Genomic DNA, 22,230 nt, shown 5'->3' with positions numbered 1-22,230 from the left:
AAATGGATTAGACACAAGTGAATCATTCTTATGAAGTCTTCTCCATAATACAATATAAAGTTACAATAATAGTACAATATAATGGACATGCATATAAAGCAAACAGTTTATAGAATATAATACTAGCTTTCATAGGTAAAAAAAAGAGGAGAGAAAGTAAAAAGAGAAAAAGAAGGTTTGAAAAGTCGTATAATTCTGTGACGCTGACTTGTGTTTTCTATGATCATGGCAGTGCATTTACCTCATTTCTGCCATGGTGAATTGTATTGACCTGCCTTTCTGGCATGATAGTGCATTGAAAATGCATAGTGTCATGCATTGACAATGAGGACATTGCATTGACCTTCCTTTCTGTCATGATCAAAGTGTATTGACCTTCCATTCTGTCATCTGACATGCTTTGACCTTCCTTTTTTTTTTATGGTGACAGTGTATTGACTTTCATTTGTCATGGTAACATGCATTGACCTTTCCGTCTGTCAAAGGGACAGTGTATACAAATAGAACCTTTTTTTACAGTGACATCCAATGACCTTTCTATCTGTCCTTGTGACAGTACATTGACCTTCCTTTCTTTCATTGTGACATTGTGTTGACCTTCCCTTCTATCAAGACAGTATATTGACTCATAAGTATTAGTCACTGTATGGGAACCTGACCAGTGATTGTACATCAACCTTTTTGTAATGGCAATAGTATACAGACTATACTGGAAACAGTGATGATAAGTGACAGTACATTGACAAGATTTGGATTAGTGAAAAATCATTCATCTCTCTAAAGTAGTGACATAAAATTTGATCTTCTTGAAAAAGAACATTACTACAGCATTTTGGAATAGTGTCAGTTCATTGTAACAGAGCAACTACAATTCAGAATATTACACTTACACTCTGGAATATTCCCATTAAATTGTATATTGTGAAATGTTGACAGTACATTGACAGTTTGTAAATGGTGATAGGGAACATAACCGTTTTAAAATAATGACAGTACTTTAACCTTTCTCAAATGGAAATGGTACTTTAATCTTCATGAGTAATATTTATTATTGCATGTGAAATGGAGCATTGCATTGGCCATTCTTTAGAGGTCAACAATAAATTGACCTGTCACAATTAAAGAGTACCCAAACCCTTCTCTGAGTTGTTAACAGTGCATTCTTTCTAGAAAAAATATAATAAGGCAATGGAATACTTGAAAAGTTTCAGTATATATTGTAGGTTGAAAGTATAGAAATGAAAAATGTCTACAACAAAAAAACAAAACACCACTTGTGAAAACATAATTTATTGTAAGAGTTTTATGCTTTTTCAAAGATATCACAGATGAAATAAAACAAAATACCACATTACAACTACAGTTGGGTTTCTGTTTTCTAAATATACTTCACTACTTTATGCAACCTCTTTTTTTAACTGCATTCATAAGTACTGGTGTCTAATTCTATTTGTTCTTCCTTATGGAAAAATAAATTTCTCTAAAGCATATCTTTTTATATGATCATTTATACTTTGTGGTCATCAAAAATACATGGAATGTGAAATTTAAAGACAACATCTGGTTAACACACAATGTAAAAATAAACTTTGGACGGTTAGGTATTCTTTATAAAATACATATATCAATAATAAAAACATTAATAAATATGTGTTGTATATTTGTTTCAGTTTTATATGGTTAAATCAGTATTGGACGGAATGTATAAATCATAAACGGTGTATAAAAATATGTACATATGATATTCATTTAAGAAACAATAAAAAAGATAACTAGATTAGATTAAGGTTCTGTCAAGTTATCAGAATCCTGATTAAAAAGTGTAATCTTATGACAAAAACTTCACTGCAACACTGAGAGAGCACAATAATAAGGTCACTATAAACTGATAAATATCATGTATTGGGGTTTGAAAAAGATAAAATTACTTTGTCTAGGAGAAGTCCATATCACAGCATATCCAACAAATCAAGTAATTAAATAAATATATCAACAACATTTCAATAAAATCTTCAAATAAATAAAATAAATTTATGGTAATTTTCACTCTGACAAGAGATAACTGGTTCAAATTCCTATGCATAGCTCATCACAGTTTGTCAATAAAAATATAGTATGAAATAAATTCCTCAAGAGCACTAAGATAATTAATCGTCCAGTTGACAAAGTAATGCCAATCCACGTTTTATCCAGTGTTCTATAGGTCGATCTGTAGGTAGCAGCATTGCCAACACAAAGTTTGTTGAATGGCCAGTGGTTGACAAAACACCTTTTCGTTCACTGGTTTTGTAGACTGGAATTTCATAACGCTTGTCTGATCTATCAATATCGGCTTTCTTAGCAGGTCTGGCCCATACAGCTGGGAGTGGATCGAATAAAATCTTAGGTAGCTGTTCTGTCAAATTTCCCCTGCAAAACATACAATTAATGGTTAATTAAATTATTTCCAATGCTTCAGGTGAAATCGGTAGCATGATGCTTAGATTTTTTTAGAAACTATGATCTTCATCTCAAAACAATAAACCCCAACAACTTCATAGCAAGTGGTATAAGATAAGCTTCTCATTGAGGGAATTTATAATTCAATAATAATCTCTGTGCAACATTTTATTAGTCAACAACTACTTTGTTTAATTTAAATATCACTTATTTCATCATTAAAACTACTTTAACTAAATCATCACAAATGATAGAAAGTTATATAGTAAAAAAAAATAATACCAATTTACTGTGATCACAGAAACTGTGTCTTATAAAATAAGAAGTGGTATGATTGCCAATGAGACAACTCTTCACAAGAGACCAAATGAGACAGAAATTAACATCTTTAGGTCACTTAATGGCCTTCAACAATGAGCAAAGCCCTTACCTGACTTCAGTGTTTTATCTGATCATGAAACTTTGTACACTAATTGTGATTGAGGGGACAGCTTATCTGTTGTTATACAATAGTCTGCTTCAATGTCAAACTTTAAAAAATGAACAAAATTTCATGTTTTTTTCTCTCCTAACTTTGAACTTACTTGTGCTTGTCCCAGCGTCCACCGTCTAAGAATAGACCATAGACATAGCAACCATCCTCTGGGTGTTCATTCATAATGTCAACCTTTAATACCTGAAAATAGAAAGTACAAATGTTATAATATCTTTTTATTTAAAATTAACTTTCACATGTTTATGGGTTTGTCATTAAATTGTTAGCCGAGTACAAAACCTTCCTTTTTCAAAAGGTTGAGGGATGATTAGAGGAAAATAATTATTGACTCATGAAAATGTGAACACAATTTAGTCTTCATTTAATTCCTCCCTGATTTTATTGCAGATAAATATGGTCAATTAGATAATTATATTAATTTTCATTGATATGAAGTATGCTATAAACTAACCTCAAAATCGTATCCTAATGTGTCAATAGGTATAGTGTACTTTCTGGCAAAGTTCTGCATGACACCAGTCAAGAATGCTTGTGTGAAGAAAAATCCTGATATCCAGAATGATGTTGGCTTTCCTTCATCATACCATTTCTGTATACAAAAAAAAACATAATAATTAGTATATATCATAATCAAAATAACTGCTGGAACATATTAATTGTAATTCATAATGTTTATTGTCAGTAATAAATAAATAAACATCTGTATAAGTCAAAAAGTAATAAATTTCTAATTTGACTTTGTTCTTTGAAGTCTCCAGTTCTGACAAAAGAGTAAAGAATCGTAAAGAGTATTTTGTCATAAATGTCAGGGAAATATGTATTTAAACCTATGACATTTGAACAGTGTGACCTGAGAATTACAATAAGTCTATTTCAATAGTAGCAAATCTGTATGCATCTATACTTTCGATTCCTTCCGAAAGCATATTTTTTTATGAAAAATAAGAAGAAAAAAAGACTTTAGATTCAGAAAGATTACAACTTTAATTAGTATTTTAAACTTTGTCAAAAACACGTTAATAAGTTATAATCAGTGATTTTCAGGAAAATCATTGGAAGTTATAAACTAGATTCATGACAAAATTGTGTTTTGGTGATGGTGATGTGTTTGTAGATCTTACTTTACTGAACATTTTGGTACTTACAATTTTCTCAATATATAATGAACTTGGCCCTTTAGTTACAGAGGAAAATATTTTGTAAAAATTTACAAAAATTTACCAAATTGATGAAAATTGTTAAAATTGACTATAAAGGACAATAACTCCTTGAGGGGTCAACTGACCATTTTGGCCATGTTGACTTATTTGTAGATCTTACTTGGCTGAACATTATTGCTGTTTACAGTTTATCTCTATCTATAATGATGTTCAAGATATATAATCAAAAACAGCAAAATTTCCTTAAAAATACCAATTTAGGGGCAGCAACCCAACCAAGGGTTCTCCGATTCATCTGAAAATTTGAGAGCAGATACATCTTGACCTGACAAACAATTTTACCCCATGTCAGATTTGCCCTAAATGTTTTGGTTTTGGAGATATAAGCCAAAAACTGCATTTAACCCCTATGTTCTATTTTTAGCCATGGTGGCCATCTTGGTTGGCCGGGTCACCGGACACATTTTTTAAACTAGATACCCCAATGATGATTGTGGACAAGTTTGGTTTAATTTGGCCCAGTAGTTTCAGAGGAGAATTTTTGTAAAAGTTAAGGACGACAGACGACGCCGGACGCCGACGCCAAGTGATGAAAAAAGTGATTGCCAATGAGACAACTGTCCATAAGAGACCAAAATGACACAGAAATTAACAACTATAGGTCACCGTATGGCCTTCAACAATTAGCAAAGCCCATACCGCATAGTCAACTATAAAAGGCCCCAAAATGACAATGTAAAACAATTCAAACGAGAAAACTAACAGCCTTATTAGAGTTAGCCAAGTTGTTTATTCTTTACGTGTGAAAATATTTTTTTCCCTCTGATTTACCTGTAAAAATTTCAGTCTGTCTAAGAAGTCATTGATGTAACTTCCAAGAGGTTTAAGTGATGGATATGACCTCTTGGCCCACATAGCAGGTAACTGACCAATCATCAAACTGCCAGCTAATTTTTCTAAATCTGTTGACATGACCACAAGACCTTTGATGGCTTTCTGTATGTTTACCAGACTGCTTCTGATGATGGACAGCAAACTGTAAATACAAATAAATTCAAATATTATAAGGCTGTATACAAGTGGCAACAACATTTTGTAAATAGGATAACTTACTAAAAAGTGTTTCTAATGACACTTGTCTTGTTAAAATAAATCAACTGTGTAACTATGTTGTGTTTTTTTTGCCATATTTGTTTATAAGATAAATTAGGCTATTCATTTTCTCTTTTGAATTGTATACTATAAATTCAGAAATTTTGCGAAAAATTGGGACAGGGTTATAATCACAATAACTAAAACTCTATTTTTGAATTTTTTTATAAGAATTAAACAAGATTTTTCACACTATCGCAAAAATTATAATTGCATTATAGTCCAAAATGTCAAAATCGCAATAATAAATGCATGCAATAATTTCTCTATTTACAGTTATATTTTTTCTGAAGCAATGACCTTAAATAGTTTATAGGTATTGCAAAATCAAGAAGGCGGTATGGTGATCTAAAGTTGTTTACATCATTATCCATTTGAACTTTCATGGATGGATGTCTCATATGCAATCATGCCACATCTCTTTATTTTACATAGATATAAGTGTAGCTTATTTTACAAAATAACAGTCAGAACTATCAGTCAAACATACAACTCATATGAATTGTTTGTACATTTTAAAACTTCACCATGTTGTCTATATTGGTATACTTACGTATTAAATCTCTCCATTTCTTGTACCAACACTGTATTCATACTCTCACTGTATAAGACAGGGTACTTTTTAGTGGCGGCCTCAATATCAAAATTTTTAGGAAGCTGAAAATATACACAACTCTGTCAATCAAGTCTGAATCAGATGCAACATACAAAAAAAAAGTTCATGTTTTAATGTGATCTTTATCCACCTTGACTTAGATATAACTAATCCTTGAATGTAATACTCATGAACAAAGCTTTATCTGTGTTGTCAACTGCTACATGTTATGATCAGAATATAACATTAAAAGGAGAAGATACAAACCTTAGCAAGGATATCCCCAGCTATAGTATACAGTGAATCATCAGCCTGACCTCCACCCCCTGATCCTTGACCTTCAGTCAGCAAGACAGAGGAAAATAATAATTTGGTGTCCTGCATGTCCTTTGATATATCCACATTTTCATGCATGCCAAATATTTCTGGGTTCTGATTTGTTGGCAAATTCTACAAATAACAAAAAATGTTTAAAATATGACACAGTAAATCTAGGTAAAGAAACATGATTAAAAGTCTTCTCTTGAGCTTGCATTCAATTTGGTTTAAAAAGGACACAATCACTTTTTTGTTTGAAACATTTTTCCTACAACTGGCTATTGTCAGTGAAAATCTGTTATTGTATAAAACATAACTTCCTTCTGTAGCAAACTGATTTCAGCTTTTATTTCTTTGCATAATAGCAAATATTCATATGGAATATTCAATCAGGGAGAAAATTTAACACCCTTATTACATTGAATATGATATTTACTTTCACTTTCGATAAGTTGTAAAACTTACCCTAATAAATTCAATATAATCTTCATATGACATCTTAGGTGGTGAATAGTAGTTTCCACTTGGAGAGAACTTATACCGAGCTTCATTTATTATGGTAGGAGTGTAGTAATCCTGCAGGATAGCTCTGAGACATCGTCTGTCCCAGTCATCAGTGACACGACCACCATAATTACACTCCCCTGTCATGTAGGTGATAGCATCAAATGGTACCTCTTCATACTCATTTATAAACATCTGGAATAGAACAAAAAAATACAGAACTTTAAAACTTGTGCACTCTATTAAAATACAGATAGTTGATGTGTATATGACATCACAGTTTTATACTTTCAATTTATAAGTCAATTAAAATAGAACATTCAGTATAAAAAATAACTATTATGTATAAGTTTTATAACATTAGGTTGAGGCAAAGTTAGAGGACAGACACAAATAAAGGGCTGCGCTTTAGCGCATGATACGCCCGTTGCTCTTTTAACTTGTCTTTTATGCTTTAAATGAATTTATATGATCAACTAGAAATATATATACAAATCAAAAGGGATGTTACATTAATATATTCACCAAAGTTTCATAAAATCGCCCTTTTTTAAGTATATAAATTCATTACTTAAGAAAACGTAAAATCTAAAATTTATAAAAATGGAAAGGGAGCTTATGTCAATAGATATAAACAATTTATCAAAGTTGCATAAAATTTTGTGAAAGTGTTACTTATTGTCCCAAAATTGGAAAATCCCCCCTTTTTTAAGCATAAAAATTCATAACACGGAAATGTAAAATCTGAAATTTATAAAAATTGAAAGGGAGCTTACATCAATAGATATAAACAATTCACCAAAGTTTCATGGACATTGGTGAAAGCCTTTTTGAGTTATTGTCCGAAGTGTTGAAAATCCCCCTTTTTTTTTATGAATAAAGCCCCATAAATCCAAAACTTAAAATCTGAAATTTATAAAAATTGAAAGGGAGCTTACATCAATAGATATAAACAATTCACCAAAGTTTCATGGACATTGGTGAAAGCCTTTTTGAGTTATTGTCCGAAGTGTTGAAAATCCCCCTTTTTTTTATGAATAAAGCCCCATAAATCCAAAACTTAAAATCTGAAATTTATAAAAATTGAAAGGGAGCTTACATCAATAGATATAAACAATTCACCAAAGTTTCATGGACATTGGTGAAAGCCTTTTTGAGTTATTGTCCGAAGTGTTGAAAATCCCCCTTTTTTTTAATGAATAAAGCCCCATAAATCCAAAACTTAAAATCTGAAATTTATAAAAATTGAAAGGGAGCTTACATCAATAGATATAAACAATTCACCAAGGTTTCATGGAAATTGGTGAAAGCCTTTTTGAGTTATTGTCCGAAGTGTTGAAAATCCCCCTTTTTTTTATGAATAAAGCCCCATAAATCCAAAACTTAAAATCTGAAATTTATAAAAATTGAAAGGGAGCTTACATCAATAGATATAAATAATTCACCAAAGTTTCATGGGCATTGGTGAAAGCCTTTTTGAGTTATTGTCCGAAGTGTTGAAAATCCCCCTTTTTTTTAATGAATAAAGCCCCATAAATCCAAAACTTTAAATCTGAAATTTATAAAAATTGAAAGGGAGCTTACATCAATAGATATAAACAATTCACCAAAGTTTCATGGACATTGGTGAAAGCCTTTTTGAGTTATTGTCCGAAGTGTTGAAAATCCCCCCTTTTTTATGAATAAAGCCCCATAAATCCAAAACTTAAAATCTGAAATTAAAAAAAAACGAAAGGGAGCTTACGTCAATAGATATAAACAATTCACTTAAGTTTCATGGAAATTGGTGAAAGTGTTTTTGAGTTATTGTCCGAAGTGTGGACGACGGACGGACAGACGGACGGATGGACGGACGGACAGACGGACGGACAGACGGACGGACAACAGTATACAATAATACGTCCCGTCTAAAAGATGACGGGCGTATAAAAATTAAGCAATTTTGCCATATGTAAACGTGCATTACTCTGAAATGGTTAAAGTGACACTACCATAATCAATCTTGATCTGTATTTTGTGGTAATAAGCTTTTCGTATAAGTTTCATAACATTTGGTGGAGGAAACTAAAGTTAGAGACAAGAAACTAACTTCAGGAAGTACATACAGATGGACAAGGGCAAAACTTAATCCCCCCTCCGTTACGACGGGGCATAAAAAATTAAATACCACATAGAGTGATAGATCAGATTTGTTATCACTTGAAAAAACATTGTCAACTTGTCATCACACAGAGAAATATTCTTAAAATCATACCTGTAACTGTCTGATGGAGATTCTAAGATCGGACTCATTAAATCCATAAGCAATATTCCATCCCAGAGGACCAAATTTACGTCGCTCTTGTATTATGGCATGGAAGAAACACAACCCATACAGCAACTTTTCAAAATTCTGAAAAAAATAATATGATCAAATGCTATAAAAGACAACAAGTAACGAGAAGCTAAATCAAATTGCTTAACTTCACCTTATTACATCCTTTAACATGCAAAGAATGTCTTGAAAGTGTTAAGAGGGTATGAAAATTAAATTATAACTGATTAAAATATTCAGAGTAAGATCAACATATACTAACATGTTCTTTTCCTGGACATCCTGCATAGAATTCAGCATCACTGATTGGATCATTAAGATAGGACTGTAACAAGTTCTGTCTCAAACCTGTAGGTGGTTCATTGGTCATTTTAACTCCATTCTGTAAAACTGTTACAGGGAACTGCAAATATACATAGTATATTATTTAAATATCATACATGTTTCAGAAATTCAATGAATATGCTTCATACAGTTCAATTTACAAAGATCATCTTTTACCTTTCACTGTATATGATCACAGCATAAAGTTGTTTTGCAGTTTAAATGACATTCAATGTTTTGTATCGATTTGATGAGTTAAGCCTTTTTTCATCTGATTTTGATGGTTATTTCTTATGCTGTGCTGTTACACCACTGTAGCATGTAATCAGTTCTTACTGAAATTGTGTGAATATGTTAGAACACAGTGAATCTTCAAAAGGTTCGTTCATATTATGTTAACTAGAGGCTCTCAAGAGCCTGTATCGCTCACCTGACTCTACTTGGGTTTTTGAAATCATATAAAAAAAAAGATAAAATTTGGCTACAAAGTAACAACACGTGGCCAGCAACTCATAAGGAAAGGAACATTCATGATATGTTTGATTTCATTCAATTCAGTGGTTCTATAGAAGGAGACTTTTGTATCCTAATTAAACTAAGCCCATTGCTGGCAGCCATCTTTGATGATGGATCAGCTACAAAGAATCGACACTTGGTCAGCATCTCATAAGGAACATTTATGCTATGTTTGGTTTCATTCCATTCAGTGGTTCTTTAAAAGAAGAAATTTGTATGTATTTCCCAAAGGGACCTATGTTAAAGGAGATGTGACATGATTTTTTTTTTTTTTTTTTTTTTTTAAATAAATATTTATTTATACATAATTACCCCCAAAAAACATCGATAACAATATAATTATCGTTTAAATGGATAAAAAATAAATTTAAATGTATCGATCTGTCGACATACTAATTATGCATATTTCAATCCCGGAAGTCACTCAGAACGAGGCTGTGACGTCAGTGGTTACATCAATCATATTAAACTGACGGGTGTAAAGGCATAATAAGCGCAATTTCATATTCGAATATCTTCCAACAAAACCCATGACAGTGATTAAAAATGGTTCTGTGTTCTGCCAGTAGATGCAACAATAGGCATAAGGACAATTTGATAAAAAAAAAATCCGTTTTCTGAGTAACCCGCAGACTAGTCCCAGGAAGAGATAGGACTTCCTACCAAGCACTAGTTATAGACTTTGTTCCGCCCACTTTACAAATGCATGTTACGATCGTGACCCAGAAGTTATGAAGAATCTCCCATGAAGCCAAAAACTTCGTCCAAATGCGGTACCTGACATTCCATTGACACAACCAACAACAGCTGAGCCCCACCTAAGCGGAGAGCTTGTGAGAAGCGGAGAATGGCTGAGGGAGAAAAAAATCTTTTTCTTCGCAAATATTTTTTGCGTCCCTTATTAATAATTTTTTTAATAGTTTAGTCATATTTGTGTATAAATTTATAGCCAAATATATCTCAAAGTTTAAAATTTGGTATTGTGTACCTCCTGCGTGTACCTCACTACCTGTTCACGTGTGCAGGTATTGGACATAATAAATTAAAAGTCATCAACATCGATCAGAAGTTACAGGTATGCGGCACACTTTCTCTGCAGTGCTGGGTTACCTTTGAAGTTGAAAGCTACAGGTGTCATGCCCCCGGGTGGTGATATATATATGACATCGGCAATATGCACTATTGCGTAACATGCGTCGAATCTGTGTACATCCATGATCACCTGCTGGGTGCACAGGTGAGGTTGGAAAATATACTAGAGCAATGGTTACAGATATAAGTTACGTAATGCATATCTGTTTAACCTGTTTGAATAAACAATAGTCAATACCTTACTGTCGGATATGGGGGTTTACAGAATAGAGAAAAGAGGACTGACAGTGCAGCTTAAAAAAGGGGGGGGATACAAAATAATGTGTTTGTGAATTTACTTAGTAAAGAATGGAGTATAATAATATTAGATAAGCAAAATAAATAGAAAAAAAATAGAGAATTAAGAAGAAATGCTTCTAAAGTAAATAATTAATAAAAAAAAAAAGCCTGTCAGTCCCCATAACTAATACATAACCTGTAGTGGGTACATAAATTTCCCTCTGAGTTTTCTAATAAAAATTAGGCAGGTATGAAGGATGTATTGCAATAAGTTATTAGTACTTACCTTTTCTATTTATTTATTAAAAATCATTTTATTTCTTAATAAAAAATAAATTGTGAAGAGATATCAAGTGATGCTTTTAAAATGACAGACCATTGATGCAAGGTTATCGTGGTGAAAAATTATATGCAAAAGGTGACTTGAATGAGAAACAAATATTTTGGCTAGTGAATGTATGCAAATCTTTATATTGCATAAGACATGGAGATGAATAACATAGTTTTAACTTAAATAATGCAGATAAATCCAATTGATACAGACCTGGGAGTAGTAGATAATGTATCCAATTGATACAGACCTGGGAGTAGTAGATAATGTATAAGTATAGACTGAGTTAGTTAAAACATATTTTACTTGCTAAATTAAAGCAAAAAGGATTAGAAACAAGTAAATCATACTTATGAAGTCTTCTCCATAATACAATATAAAATTACAATAATAGTATGATATAATGTACATGCATATAAGGAAAACAGTTTATAGAATAATACTAGCTTTCATACGTAAAAAAGAGAAAAAGAAAGTTTGAAAAGTCATATGATTCTGTGACGGTGACGTGTGTACTGATGATGACAATGATGTTCCGTGCCAGTAACAATAACCTCTATCAAGGCATTAACAATCTGTTTGACCATTTTATGAAATTTTGAACATGTTTGAAAATTTGAATATTTTGTTCATTCGAAAGTTCCATGTGTCCGCAAATTAATAGTTTTGTATTTAAAACAATGTTTTCAGATAGCCAGTTGAGATTATCGAATAAGGTTTTTCTACATAATGTGTATTTTGGACAAACAAAGAAGTAATGGTAGATATCATCAATATCTGACCCACAATGACAAGAAGGACCATTTATAAATTTATAACATTAGCTCTAAATAGATCATTGTTTAAGAATGAAGGGGAACATCTCAATTGCGTTAGATGATATTCAATTTCCTTGGGCCGTACAAATGAAACGTTTCAATTTTACATAATGGCCTATCGTTTTTTTAATTCTTTCTGTTATGCATTACTACTCTCTGTTTTCTGTCGTGTAGATAATCCTGAAACCAATCCAATAAGTTTCCGTCAATACCATAAGCTTTCATTTTACATATAAGGCCCCTATGCCAAACTTTGTCGAAGTTGAAGAGAAGTCACAAAATACAAAACAATTTATAGACTGAGGATATACCACACGGAAAAAATATCACAAAAAATAAGCCAGTACTCATAGAACATTTTCAATCGGATTATTATGGAGGGGAAAAAGACATATGAATATATATTACTGTTTTAAAACTTCTTTAAATCTTACTTATAATACCCCCTCCCCCCTGTTATGTCATACCAGAGACATATATACACTCTGGTCATACTTATTACACATTTATTTGGGGCAGCTTTAGTAATTCAAATTTTACACCCAACACTCTTGGTAAGGTGATAGGTAATTTATGACGATTGTTGAGAATTGTTTTTAAATTATAAGAGAGTGATCTTGAAATATTTTATTTTATTACATTAATTCATTTTCGAGTTTAGGAAATTTTTCATGAAGCTTGATTAATGAAAAAAAAATTAAATTTAAATCATGGAAAGGATATAATTCATGCCACAATGAAGCCATTTAAAGATACCAATAAGCCACTTTGACATGTTGTTTTTATAACAATTATTTGATCATTATTGATATCTATTTTGAATAAATTTTAGTAACAAAGTTACTTAATATATAATAGATCAAGAATTTTGTATTTTTTAAAATTATTTTTTCTTGTTATATGAAAAATAATTTCGAAAATAAATTGTGACTTTTTGTCCTGTGAATTTTTTTCCGTGACTTTTTGGCTGTGACTTTTTGTCCTGTGACTTTCTGTCCTACATTATTTATGACCTGTCTTTTTGTATTATTAAATGTAATTCAATTACCTGTTAAACGTAAACATTTTAAAGAAATATCTCTTTATTTTTGGTGAAATTAATTATTGATATATATTATATCGGCATTGCTTGAAAGATCGTCAATGTCGGATGACGAATTTATATCTTCTACTTGATTATTTTCAACAAGTAACGGCTCAAACTGATACGGTTGAATATCTAAAGTTTGAGAATTGCCTTGAAAACTGCTGTCAACACCGTCCATTGTTTAATTTTCCAGGAATATGATCGACTCTGTCCTTTTTGAGACATTTTCTCAGATTGTATCCACTGACGTCATCACGATCACGTGACCGGTATCTCATTAAAAATCAAAGATTACGACAAGCGATGGATTCTTTGACCATTAAAAGGCCGTTAAATGAGGTTTTGACAAGAAAAAAATATTACAATATGTTATTTGACCAATATTTATTAATTAATTAAAAAAAAAAAAAAAAAAAAAATTGTGTCACGTCTCCTTTAAACTATTAAGTCCCCCCACTGCGGCCATCTAGGATGTTGGATCGGCGACAAAGTTACAACACTTGGTCAGCATCTCACTAGGAACATTCATGCTATGTTTGGTTTCATTCCATTCAGTGGTTCACTAAAAGAAGACATTTGTATGTATTTCCCATAGGGTCCTATGTTGAACTAAGTCCCCTGCTGGCATCCATCTTGGATGATGCATTGGCTACAAAGTAACAATACTTGGTCAGCACCTCATAAGGAACATTCATGCTATGTTTGGTTTCATTCCAATTCAGTGGTTCTCTAAAAGAAGTCATTTGTATGCATTTCCCATAGGGTCCTATGTTAAACTAAGTCCAATGCTGGTGGCCATCTTGGATGATGGATCAGCTACAAAGTAACAACACTTGGTCAGCACCTCATAAGGAACATTCATGCTATGTTTGGTTTCATTCCATTCAGTGGTTCTCTAAATGAAGTCATTTGTATGCATTTCCCATAGGGTCCTATGTTAAACAAGTCCCATGCTGGCGGCCATCTTAGATGATGGATCGGCTACAAAGTAACAACACTTGGTCAGCACCTCATAAGGAACATTCATGCCATGTTTGGTTTCATCCCATTGAGCGGTTCTCTAAAAGAAGTCATTTGTATGCATTTCCCATAGGGTCCTATGTTAAACTAAGTCTCCTGCTGGTGACCAAAATGTAACTAGAGGCTCTCAAGAGCCTGTGTCGCTCACCTGTTACTATATTTACTGATGTCGGCCATCTTGGTTGGCAGGCAGGGTCATTAGACACTTTTTTAAAATAGATATACCCTTGTAATGATTGTGGCCAAGTTTGGTTAAATTTGGCCCATAGTTTTAGAAAAGAAGATACAAGTTACAAAAATGACGAAAAGTTGTTCAATATTGACTATAAAGGACAATAACTCCTTAAGGAGTTCTCTGACAATTTTGGTCATGTTGACTTATTTTTAGATCTTACTTTGCTGAACATTATTGCTGTATACAGTTTATCTCTATCTATTATAAAAATCAAGATAATAACCAAAAACTGCAAAATTTCCTTAAAATTACCAATTCAGGGGCAGCAACCCAACAACCAGTTGTCTGATCCATCTGAAAATTTCAGGGCAGATAGATCTTGACCTGATAAACAATTATTAAACTCTGTCAGATTTGCTCTAAATGCTTTGGTTTTTGAGTTATAAGTAAAAAACTGCATTTTACCCTTATGTTCTATTTTTAGCCGTGGCGGCCATCTTGGCTGGATGGCCGGGTCACTGGACACATTTTTTATACTAGATACCCCAAAGATGATTGTTGCCAAGTTTGGTTAAATTTGGCCCAGTAGTTTCAGAGGAGAAGATTTTTGTAAAAGATTACAAAGATTTACTAAAAATGGTTAAAAAATGACTATAAAGGGCAATAACTCCTAAAGGGTCAACTGACCATTTCAGTCATGTTGACTTATTTGTAAATCTTACTTTGCTGAACATTATTGCTTTTCACAGTTTATCTCTATCTATAATAATATTCAAGATAATAACTAAAAACAGCAAAATTTCCTAAAAATTACCAATTCAGGTGCAGCAACCCAACAACAGGTTGTCTTATTCATCTGAAAATATCAGGGCAGATAGATCTTGACCTGATAATCAATTTTACCATGTCAGATTTGCTCTAAATGCCTTGGTTTTTGAGTTATAAGCCAAAAACTGTATTTTACCCCTGTGTTCTATTTTTAGCCATGGCGGCCATCTTGGTTTGATGGCCAGGTCATCGGACACATTTTTTAAACTAGATACCCCAAGGATGATTGTGGCCAAGTTTGGTTAAAGAGGAGAAGATTTTTGTAAAAGTTTACGGACGCCGGACGCCAAGTGATGAGAAAAGCTCACTTGACCTTTCAGGTCAGGTGAGCTAAAAAGTTAACGACGACAACGATGGACAATAGACGACAGACAACGGACGCCAAGTGGTGAGAAAAGCTCACCAGGCCCTTTGGGCCAGGTGAGTGAAAAATGTAAAAATATTAAGTTTAATTATATTTTTTGTACATTTATGTATAATTGACAATTTTGTTGCAAGTTGTAGCCATGGTGTGTGAAAATGTTTATCCAGTGGAATATTTTAGACCTCATCTGACCTCAATCAAATTGGTTAGTTATTTGGACATGGCAGTTTACTAATCTAACAAAACACATATCTATTTAATACTAAAGTTTCGGACTAGTTGCTATTGGCATATGTTTTTCACATTTATCTTGCTACCATACAGCTAGTCTACTGCCATGTCAAAGCAAATAAATGTTCTTTGGAAAAAGCATGTTCATATTATGTAGATCATTTCAAATGAAACTGTACAATAATTTACCTTATCTGATGGATAACTGGTAAGCCACAGCCTGAATTCTGAGTGTGTATTTTCTGGTGTAAGTTCTTCACATAACTTCTCCAGAGGCGTCATCCATGACACGGCCAAGTGACAGTTCTGTAACAGTACCCAGCTACCTTCTTCTCTGGCCTTCGTTATCATTCTACTGGCAATTGGTCCCTATGTAAGGACAGATCATTAGAATATTATTACTGCTATTTTCACCAAAAATGCTTGATTTAAAATTTGCTGTAAATAGGAATTATCAATGAAAGCTGAGAAAAAGATTCAATATACCTTATTCATCACATGTAGTATCTTTATCTTTTAATAAATTCAAAATCTTGTTGACTTATGTTCTGTAAGAAAGGGTATAAATAAATGGAATTGTCATACCTGTCCCTGACCGAGTGATATAGAATTAAATTTATTTCCTCCAAATCCTTTGTCTTCTGCAAACTTCAACAATGCCATGGTTGGATCAGCTCCGGGTGATAAGACAAAAATCAATGGAGCACAGCAGTTAGAATCAGCATAACTCTTGGCTAAATCAAATGGTGGGGGTTCTACAAACTTCTTACCAAGCTTCTCCATTACAAAGTTTGTAATAGCTGGAATAATCTAAAAATAAACCTCATTTTGTTAGGAATGTTTACAATAAAGTACCAGTTAATAACGACAAGAACAGAAGAACATATTAATGCATGTAAAGATTGTACATGGGAAGAACCAATATACATTTGGATCAAACTACATTGTACACTTAGTAAACATTAATTAAACAATCATTCAAACTTAATTGAATCTGTTACCAGATGCATGAAAACTGCTCTTGGACATGTGAATCCAGCTTAAAATTATTACTATAGAGTTTTGATCGATATACTTTAAAACATTATTCAGTAATTTAAAAAACTTTTTTTTTCTTCATATTCTAATAAAATAAGACAAACTATTTCTATATCATTTGTTCATAACAATAAATAATAAATATGTGGTTACACACAAATTGTGTTTCAGGTATCAATAGTTATAGCAGATTTAGAATTTACAACTGTTAAGATATTACAAATAGCCATACAAAATAAATGTATGAAATCAACTATGGCTTTGCAAAAGAAAGTTGTAACATACTTTATCTGGCCGAATAGATCTAAGTATCAACATTCTTTGGAATTCATTTAATTCCGTTTGGAAAGGAGCAGGTAACTCTTCATTATGTGGTTCTCTGTAGTTGTAATATTTATTCCAAGAATCCAGATTCTTCATAAAATGTTCTCTGTAAAAATAAAAATAAAAATATTAAATTCCTTCTGACAATGTCTAATAAGTTAATTTTGGATGTAACACGTCTTCTGATTGGCTGACGTTATTTTGTTATGAGCCCATAGACATAATTTATCATCAACGTTTTTTCATGGTTTTCTACGGTTTAAAATGGAATTTAGAATTAAATTATAAGGAATGACTGTAATATTTTTTCTGTCTATGAAGAAATAACATAAAAAATTTGGTGCACACTGAATAACGCGCGTAAATCATTTTACTTACTGCAATTAAACATTTCTGAGAGAACATGTCAAATGAAATATAACAGAAATTGGATTATGAGAGTCAATCTGAATATAAAACATCTTTTGTGTGTGAAACAGGTCAAAAAAGTTTATGTCTGATAGCAGACAAGTCAAATAATTAAATCCAATTGTTAAAAAATATTTCAACATCAGTAAATTTGTGTATAGTCGTTAGTTTTAATAGCGTAACACTAAACATAACTGTCAAATGCTTTATATAAAATACAAATTCTCCAGATCTGGAACGAGTAGGTGCAATAAAGGCATTGTTTCATCGGAAATTGTTAAAAGATTATTCTGTATGTCTGTATCATATGTCATGATAATAAAATAAAAAACCCGATACATGAGAGTCATAAGATCATTAACTTTTGATGCCACATAACAAACATCAAGGAAGAACAGTCTTGATAAAAAGAAATATTTGATTCATCACTGAGCATCAGAAGTGGTAAATTTACATTTCATAGAATTTTAATTTCACTCATAATGTTTTTTTGACTCATAAAGTTTGCAAAACATTGGTCCCAATAAGTAACTGGAAAAATTTGAAATCTAAAAAGTTTAAAAATGATAAAGATAATGAAATGAAATGAAATGAAATAACTTTATCTGAAAACATAACAAACAATGAATAACAATAACAAACAGATACATACCCATTTCTAAAAAGTGTATTTTTTATCTATTACATATGTATTGATTGGTTACATAATTACAAACAAGTGCATTCATATAGACATAAATCAAGCCCTTCAGCCTTTCAGGATCCAATTCAATATAAAAAAAAAAAATAACAAGAATGTGTCCATAGTACACCGATTCCTCAATCCCACTATCATTTGCTATGTTCAGTGGACCGTGAAATTCGGGTCAACACACTAATTTGGCATTAAAATTTGAAAAATCATATCATCATAGAATCAGTCAATCGTAATGCAGAGGTCATACAAGTTTGTATGGGACAGATATGAACTCTAGGCCCTGTTTTAATATTGTACAAGGTCAAGTTATTTTTTTAAGGTTTCAGTCTCTGCTTTGTATCTGCCAATTGAAGAATAGCATACCAATTTGCTTGGACATCAAGTTTGTCAAATTATTTGTGAAGTTCAGAACCAAATTATGTTTTTAGTTGATAAAATGTGCCAGCCATAATTTTTAAATCATCATCATAATAATAGCTTACAGTTGAAAGTATGGAATATCATCGGTGCAAAAAAAAAAGCCAGAGTTGAGGACCAAATTCAGATGTATCTGGGCCCAACAGTGGGAGGATTATAAATTACCTTTATAAGATCTTAATCAATGTTTATATACACTATTTTCTATTTTATCTCAGGGTTACAGTTGTCAAAATTATTTTCGTGATTTGCACTTTTATTTTAGATTTTAGATTTTGTTATTGTCTGTAACTCAGGTTCAGTGTTCCCTAAAAGCAAATTTTGTTAAATTTTACCTTAATTTTTTATATTTTTTAAGTTCAGCAAGACGACACAATTCATCCCAGCTCTTGTCTGTCAGCCATGTTGGTGCAGGGTTAGCAAGTTTGTTCTCCAGACCAACACCTCCAGTCAGGAAAAACATATACTCATCATGATCTAATTCATTCTTGGATCTACAAAGACAAAACATTTGTAAGTGAATATTGTTGTCATGTTATAGTATATATCAATAATCAATATATGCTATGTTTCTCAGATAAGATGTTTTAAATTATAAAATTAATCAATTAACCAGTTTTACATCTCAAATAAGACTGCAGTTTCTTTTGATACATGTATAATGGCTTTATTAAATAAATTCATCTTCCTTTAAAAATATGAAATGATTGATTTACTGCAAGGAAGATTGTTTACCAATTAAATTCCATTTAAAGTAATCAATAATTAAACCACAAAATTTGGAACACTATTCACAATTTAAATTCTATTTCAGTTATTTATATTTTAAATTAGAAAGCATAGACATTGAATTCAATAGTTTACTCACACAATGGAAATAAAACATGCCACATAAACATTACAGTAAATACACAAAATTGTAAAGACATAGATAATGTGCAAAAATAAACAACAACAAACAAATTCAGTGATAGCATTTATAGAAAGACTGGATAACAATTGGGTAGAAACAAGATAGAAATGCAAGATTACTGAGGATATATTCAAAACAATTTTTCTATATGTTGGATATGAATGCATTGGTTGACTTCTATGTTCAATGTTTCTCAAGATATATTGGGAAATATGATTTTTTTATTTGAATTTAATTTTATTATTGCAAGTGACAATATAAAACGGATTTTTTTAAAGTAAAAGTAGATACAGTAATAGGAACTCTTGGAGGGAAATTGATTATAAAGAATCAAACACGTTTCACTATTTGTAATATATTCCCTTGGTTGGGATCAGTGTTTTGTCAACATTTTCTCCTCTGAAAATATCCTGACTTTTGAATCAACATTCAAATTTAATCTAATTCTCTTTGAATTTACAAAGGAACATGGAACATCATTCATAAATTATCACAAGGATTTAAGCCTAATTAGTTTTTTGTATATTTTGTACATTGACTGAGAGAACTGGATAGTCATAATATATGCCTTTATTTCAGGTAACCTATTAACCCATAAAAAAGAAGATCAAAGATTGGGAAAATAATAAATAAAACAGAAAACCATAAAATCATCCCCTTTTTCTCAAGCACAGGCAAAATCATATGCGAATAAGATTCATGCAAAAAAGCTTAAGTAATACAAACCAACAGGTTAAATAATTAAAGGGTTCATACTGGTTAAATTTGTAATACAAACCAACAGGTTAAATAATCAAAGGGTTTATACCAGTTATATTCAAACCATTAACTGAATCAATTGTTATAATAACACACACCAGGAGAAAATAACTCCAAATGAATAATAAAAATCACACATTATGATCTGAGCAGACCATCATTTACTTACGACATTATATTAGTATTGAGAATAAAAGAAAATAGAAGTTTGTCTTTCTCAAAGAGTGACCGACAAACATTACAGTATAAACTGTAGGTAAAGTGGTCAGAAAGATATCGCAAACGTCTCTCCAGGATCTTGGATTTGTTGCTGAAAATGAAGAATCACAACAAGATGAAGAAAATATCTATTAATTACAATGAGAGTTGTCTACCCTTTACAACATACACACTGCTGCAGAATGATCTACCCTAAACAACATACACATGCAATAGTTAGTGCTAGAAGGAGTTTTATCACTAGACCTCTTAGGGTGACAAGCCTGTTACAGCTAAAACATCTGTCGAAGCCATAATAAATATAATTTAAATTGCGTAATCGAAAAGTTCTTAACCTAAAAATAATAGACAAATGTTTTAGCTGTAACCAACACCAAATCCTCCTGATTATATAAGAGAACTGTAGTGCTATACAATGTGTCATCAATGGAAGGAATACTTCAATCATAATCTATTTTAAAGAGTAAATAGTCTATCTTGTTTTTCTGAAGATTCATTTGGAAATCTTCGGTAAACTCAATTAAAGTATAAAAAAGTAAATGAAATCTGAAAAATTGTCTTCCATTAATGACCATTACAACTATTTCTGGTGTAGATATTTATTGACAATATATATACGTTCTACCAAGTGGCTCTGAGTACAATTCTACTCATTCATACTCACAACAAAAGGTTTGCACAGAGCAAGAATGAAAACACCAGCTTATGGTTAGCAAATAATGAACGACATATGTTATCGTATAACTGATACTGGAAGTGGTCGTTCAAGTAACGTAAACGTCGCTCCAATATCTTGGACTTATTGCTGTAAACAAAACCAAGCTTTTTGCTGAATTAATGCTCATAAAAGATGTTAAGTATAACATATTTTTTAAATTAACTCTGACATCTCTTTTTCTAATATAACTTGTGCAATACATAAGGATGGAAATATACAATGGAAAAGGATGATTGTGTGTATACTTTGGTCGGTATATAATTACAACAGCAAATTAATGTCAGTGGTTCCTTATACAAAATACACCATAATCATGCTCCTTGTATCTTTTAGACTGATTATTTTTTGGTTTGTTTTCTTTACATGTATGACAGCAAAAACATACATCATAACATATATACTGAAATGTAAGCATATTCACCAACAAACAAAACCCAAAACAGGGCTCTTCTGGGTGCCATCTTAAATAATGGATAAGCACCAAAAGTTACACTGATATTTTTTCATGTATAATACAGAACTACTTACAAGAAGCTGGTTTGAAAGTATTTTTGTGAGTGTCTTGCGTAAATCATTTTTCAAACAATGGTTATATGAGATTATAGTTGAACAACATAATTACAAATATAATATTATCAGGAAACATCTTTATTGACATTCTTCCTTTAGTAGTTTTAAATACAAGAGTGCACAC

At 31.7% G+C, this 22,230-nt stretch overlaps 1 protein-coding gene across 8 annotated transcripts in view; it reads right to left on the bottom strand.

Annotated features, from left to right (window-relative positions):
• Positions 1 to 1,274: 1,274 nt before the first annotated feature.
• Positions 1,275 to 22,230, bottom strand: part of LOC143048569 (dynein axonemal heavy chain 12-like) — a 94,339-nt gene continuing 73,383 nt past the window's right edge. For 5 of the 8 annotated variants that reach the window (XM_076222335.1, XM_076222326.1, XM_076222318.1 and 2 more), the window contains 14 exons: positions 20,769 to 20,909; positions 19,263 to 19,421; positions 17,367 to 17,511; positions 16,629 to 16,853; positions 16,233 to 16,412; positions 9,241 to 9,381; positions 8,919 to 9,056; positions 6,626 to 6,859; positions 6,110 to 6,292; positions 5,801 to 5,904; positions 4,927 to 5,131; positions 3,387 to 3,524; positions 3,024 to 3,115; positions 1,275 to 2,409 (listed from right to left, as the gene is read on the bottom strand). In XM_076222335.1, coding sequence (XP_076078450.1) covers positions 2,148 to 2,409; positions 3,024 to 3,115; positions 3,387 to 3,524; positions 4,927 to 5,131; positions 5,801 to 5,904; positions 6,110 to 6,292; positions 6,626 to 6,859; positions 8,919 to 9,056; positions 9,241 to 9,381; positions 16,233 to 16,412; positions 16,629 to 16,853; positions 17,367 to 17,511; positions 19,263 to 19,421; positions 20,769 to 20,909 — 2,347 coding nt within the window. In that variant the 3' untranslated portion in view covers positions 1,275 to 2,147. Of the gene's footprint in view, positions 2,410 to 3,023; positions 3,116 to 3,386; positions 3,525 to 4,926; positions 5,132 to 5,800; positions 5,905 to 6,109; positions 6,293 to 6,625; positions 6,860 to 8,918; positions 9,057 to 9,240; positions 9,382 to 16,232; positions 16,413 to 16,628; positions 16,854 to 17,366; positions 17,512 to 19,262; positions 19,422 to 20,768; positions 20,910 to 21,482; positions 21,624 to 22,230 lie in introns of all 8 variants that reach the window. The other 3 variants (XM_076222345.1, XM_076222361.1, XM_076222379.1) reach the window with 2 other exon arrangements.

Source organism: Mytilus galloprovincialis, chromosome 1 (assembly GCF_965363235.1).
Source record: "Mytilus galloprovincialis chromosome 1, xbMytGall1.hap1.1, whole genome shotgun sequence".
Lineage (NCBI taxonomy): Eukaryota > Metazoa > Mollusca > Bivalvia > Mytilida > Mytilidae > Mytilus > Mytilus galloprovincialis.
This window is presented reverse-complemented; position numbering and strand designations above follow the sequence as displayed.